This window comes from Gadus chalcogrammus, chromosome 4 (assembly GCF_026213295.1).
Source record: "Gadus chalcogrammus isolate NIFS_2021 chromosome 4, NIFS_Gcha_1.0, whole genome shotgun sequence".
Classification (NCBI taxonomy): domain Eukaryota; kingdom Metazoa; phylum Chordata; class Actinopteri; order Gadiformes; family Gadidae; genus Gadus; species Gadus chalcogrammus.
Window position 1 is genome coordinate 36,476,184 of NC_079415.1, and position 5,000 is coordinate 36,481,183.

Sequence of the window (5,000 nt, forward strand, 5' to 3'; positions counted from 1 at the left end):
TTTTTTTTGTCTATTAAATTATGGGCACAAAATCAAACCATCTATATGTCTCCTCATATATCTCCTGTCTCTCTCTCTCCCACTCTCTCTCTCTCTCTCTCTCTCTCTCTCTCTCTCTCTCTCTCTCTCTCTCTCTCTCTCTCTCTCTCTCTCTCTCTCTCTCTCAGAACTCTATGAACCTCCCCCCTGACAAGGTACGACTGCTGCGTTGCTACGACAACGAGAAGAAGTGGGAGCTGATCTGTGACCAGGTAGGGAGAGGTCATGACCCCGGACCCTCTCATGACCCTAGTAGGGTCAGGGGTCAGGGGTCATGCTATGTGTTATTATATTGTTATTATAGCTTTTGTATATTGTGTGTTATATTGTGTATAGTGTGTATACCTGTGTGTTTAATGTCTATGATGTGTGTGTTATATTGCGTGTATAACGTGTGTGGTTGTGTGTTGTGTTAGGAGCGTTTCCAGGTGAAGAACCCCCCTCACACCTACATCCACCGCCTGCACAGCTTCCTGGACCCGGCCGTCACCCGCAAGGTGAGCCCACTACAAGGGTCCAGCAGTCCTACTGGGTTATAGGACCTCTGGTCCAGCAGTCCTACTGGGTTATAGAACCTCTGGTCCAGCAGTCCTACTGGGTTATAGAACCTCTGGTCCAGCAGTCCTACTGAGTTATAGAACCTCTGGTCCAGCAGTCCTACTGGGTTATAGAACCTCTGGTCCAGCAGTCCTACTGGGTTATAGAACCTCTGGTCCAGCAGTCCTACTGGGTTATAGAACCTCTGGTCCAGCAGTCCTTCTGGGTTATAGGACCTCTGGTCCAGCAGTCCTACTGGGTTATAGAACCTCTGGTCCAGCAGATCCTACTGGGTTATAGGACCTCTGTCCAGCAGTCCTACTGGGTTATAGAACCTCTGGTCCAGCAGTCCTTCTGGTTATAGGACCTCTGGTCCAGCAGTCCTACTGGGTTATAGGACCTCTGGTCCAGCAGTCCTACTGGGTTATAGAACCTCTGGTCCAGCAGTCCTACTGGGTTATAGAACCTCTGGTCCAGCCGTCCTACTGGGTTATCGAACCTCTGGTCCAGCAGTCCTACTGGGTTATAGAACCTCTGGTCCAGCAGTCCTACTGGGTTATTGAACCTCTGGTCCAGCAGTCCTACTGGGTTATAGGACCTCTGGTCCAGCAGTCCTACTGGGTTATAGAACCTCTGGTCCAGCAGTCCTACTGGGTTATAGAACCTCTGGTCCAGCAGTCCTTCTGGGTTATAGGACCTCTGGTCCAGCAGTCCTACTGGGTTATAGAACCTCTGGTCCAGCAGTCCTACTGGGTTATAGGACCTCTGGTCCAGCAGTCCTACTGGGTTATAGAACCTCTGGTCCAGCAGTCCTTCTGGGTTATAGGACCTCTGGTCCAGCAGTCCTACTGGGTTATAGGACCTCTGGTCCAGCAGTCCTACTGGGTTATAGAACCTCTGGTCCAGCAGTCCTACTGGGTTATAGAACCTCTGGTCCAGCCGTCCTACTGGGTTATCGAACCTCTGGTCCAGCAGTCCTACTGGGTTATAGAACCTCTGGTCCAGCAGTCCTACTGGGTTATAGAACCTCTGGTCCAGCAGTCCTACTGGTTATCGAACCTCTGGTCCAGCAGTCCTACTGGGTTATAGAACCTCTGGTCCAGCAGTCCTACTGGGTTATTGAACCTCTGGTCCAGCAGTCCTACTGGGTTATAGGACCTCTGGTCCAGCAGTCCTACTGGGTTATAGAACCTCTGGTCCAGCAGTCCTACTGGGTTATAGGACCTCTGGTCCAGCAGTTCTACTGGGTTATAGAACCTCTGGTCCAGCAGTCCTACTGGCTTAGAGCAGAGCTGTGATTGGTTGTAATGCAGTGTTGTGATTGGTCTCTAGAAGTTCCGGAGGCGGGTCCAAGAGTCGACCCAGACCCTGAGAGAGCTGGAGATCTCCCTCCGCACAAACCACATAGGGTACCTGTCTGTCCCTCTACCTGTCTGTCTCCCTCCGCACAAACCACATAGGGTACCTGTCTGTCTCCCTACCTGTTTGTCTCCCTCCGCACAAACCACATAGGGTACCTGTCTGTCTCTCTACCTGTCTGTCTCCCTCCACACAAACCACATAGGGTACCTGTCTGTCTCTCTACCTGTCTGTCTCCCTCCACACAAACCACATAGGGTACCTGTCTGTCTCTCTACCTGTCTGTCTCCCTCCACATATGTATGTATACTGTATATACATATAATATACATGCATAATATATTATGTGTATATATATATATATATATATATATATATATAGTATATATACTGTATATGTGTAAGGGATAATGCCCAACGAGGTGTCCATTATCAGGAATAATGGACGAAGCGGAGGCCTGAGAACCGACGCTCCATTAACTCCTGATAATGGACACCTCGAAGGGCATTATCCCGCTTATACCACCGTCACTTGCCAAAGAAAAGAAATGAAGACCATTAATTCATATTTTCATGCTTTTTCACAAGCCATAACTTTGTTTCCCTGGTAACGCCTGAGGGTTTGACTAATTCCAGGAACAACCATTACCCTCCTGTAAGGTTCTTATGCAACGGAAACGTTGTTCACTCCTCCAGTAAATAGGACGGACCTTAGCTATGACTTGGCAACGGGAGGTATAGTCCACTCAGCTATGAGCTAACGTTATGCATTGTACATATTCATAATTCAAAATTCGTCCCAGCCTTTATACCACAGATACTCTAGGGTCCATAGCATATAACCGCGTTGTCTGATTACAGTTTAAAGCATTTTTCATAATTGACCAGCTCTCGTTCAGAAGAATATTCACCGCTCCATTCGTTTTAACAGGAATCGCGATGGTCTATACTTTCAACATACGTTGGTTGCATAAACCGACATACTTCTTGCTTGCTAACATAATAAAACAATTCAAATACTTTAATAATTATGCTTTTTCTTATTCGTATTGCATGCTTATTAAATGTATACTCTGTTTGAGTACATCTCCCTCAAAAAGTAGTCCCCTTTAATTACGATCCATCAAACATGTTTTTGACACCTCGAAGGGCATTATCCCGCTTATACTATGGTCAGTTGCCAAGGAAAAGAAACGAAGATCATTCATTTATATTTTCACGCATTTTACAATCCAAATACAACGTTTTTCACATAAATAGGACGGACCGTATCTACGACTTGGCAACGGGAGGTATTCTAGTCCGCTGAGCTATGATTTGAAATTCGTCCCAGCCTTTATACCACAGATACTCCAGGGTCTATAGCATATAACCATAAGCGTTGTCTGATTACAGTTTAATTCATTTTTCACAATTTACCAGCTCTCGTTTAGAAGAATAATCACTGCTCCATTAGATTCAATGGGAATCGCGACGGTCTATTCTTTCAACATAAAGTGTACATATTTATAATTTGAAAATCGTCCCAGCCTTTATACCACAGATACTATGGGGTCTATAGCATATAAACGCATTGTCCGATAACAGTTTAATGTAACAGTAAGCTGACATAATCGCTAATTAACACTGCAACTGCAAATTAACCACACAGAGATAACCATGGCAACTGGTCAAACAAATTATGTTTTTGCCATCTTTCTGCGCGTATATATATATGTATATATATATATATATATTGTGTATGTAAATATGTATATACAGTATGTCAATAGATATATACTATATATGCGTCTCTCTGATCCCACAGCTGGGTCCGAGAGTTCTTGAACGAGGAGAACCAGGGACTGAATGTTCTGGTGGAATACCTCTCCTTCGCCCAGTACGCCAACACGTGAGTACTTATACTACAGTACGCCAACACGTGAGTACTTATACTACAGTACGCCAACACGTGAGTACTTACAGTATGCTACAGTACGACAACACGTGAGTCCTTATACTACAGTACGCCAACACGTGAGTACTTATACTACAGTACGCCAACACGTGAGTACTTATACTACAGTACGCCAACACGTGAGTCCTTATACTACAGTACGCCAACACGTGAGTACTTATACTACAGTACGCCAACACGTGAGTACTTATACTACAGTACACCAACACGTGAGTACTTACAGTATACTACAGTACGACAACACGTGAGTCCTTATACTACAGTACGCCAACACGTGAGTACTTATACTACAGTAGGCCAACACGTGAGTACTTATACTACAGTACACCAACACGTGAGTACTTACAGTATACTACAGTACGACAACACGTGAGTCCTTATACTACAGTACGCCAACACGTGAGTACTTATACTACAGTACGCCAACACGTGAGTACTTATACTACAGTACGCCAACACATGAGTACTTATACTACAGTACACCATCACGTGAGTACTTATACTACAGTACACCAACACGTGAGTACTTATACTACAGTACACCAACACGTGAGTACTTATACTACAGTACCCCAACACGTGAGTACTTATAGTACAGTACACCAACACGTGAGTACTTATACTACAGTACGCCAACACGTGAGTACTTATACTACAGTACACCAACACGTGAGTACTTATACTACAGTACCCCAACACGTGAGTACTTATACTACAGTACACCAACACGTGAGTACTTATACTACAGTACGCCAACACGTGAGTACTTATACTACAGTACACCAACACGTGAGTACTTATACTACAGTACGCCAACACGTGAGTACTTATACTACAGTACGCCAACTCGTGAGTACTTATACTACAGTACGCCAACACGTGAGTACTTATACTACAGTACACCAACACGTGAGTACTTATACTACAGTACGCCAACACGTGAGTACTTATACTACAGTACGCCAACACGTGAGTACTTATACTACAGTACGCCAACACGTGAGTACTTATACTACAGTACGCCAACACGTGAGTACTTATACTACAGTACGCCAACACGTGAGTACTTATACTACAGTACGCCAACACGTGAGTACTTATACTACAG

At 44.8% G+C, this 5,000-nt stretch overlaps 1 protein-coding gene across 1 annotated transcript in view; it reads left to right on the plus strand.

Moving 5' to 3' along the window:
- Positions 1-5,000, plus strand: part of LOC130381066 (formin-like protein 2) — a 29,467-nt gene that overhangs the window by 3,271 nt on the left and 21,196 nt on the right. The window contains exons 2-5 of the mRNA XM_056588487.1: positions 168-251; positions 456-536; positions 1,909-1,985; positions 3,743-3,826. Coding sequence (XP_056444462.1) covers positions 168-251; positions 456-536; positions 1,909-1,985; positions 3,743-3,826 — 326 coding nt within the window. The remainder of the gene's footprint in view (positions 1-167; positions 252-455; positions 537-1,908; positions 1,986-3,742; positions 3,827-5,000) is intronic.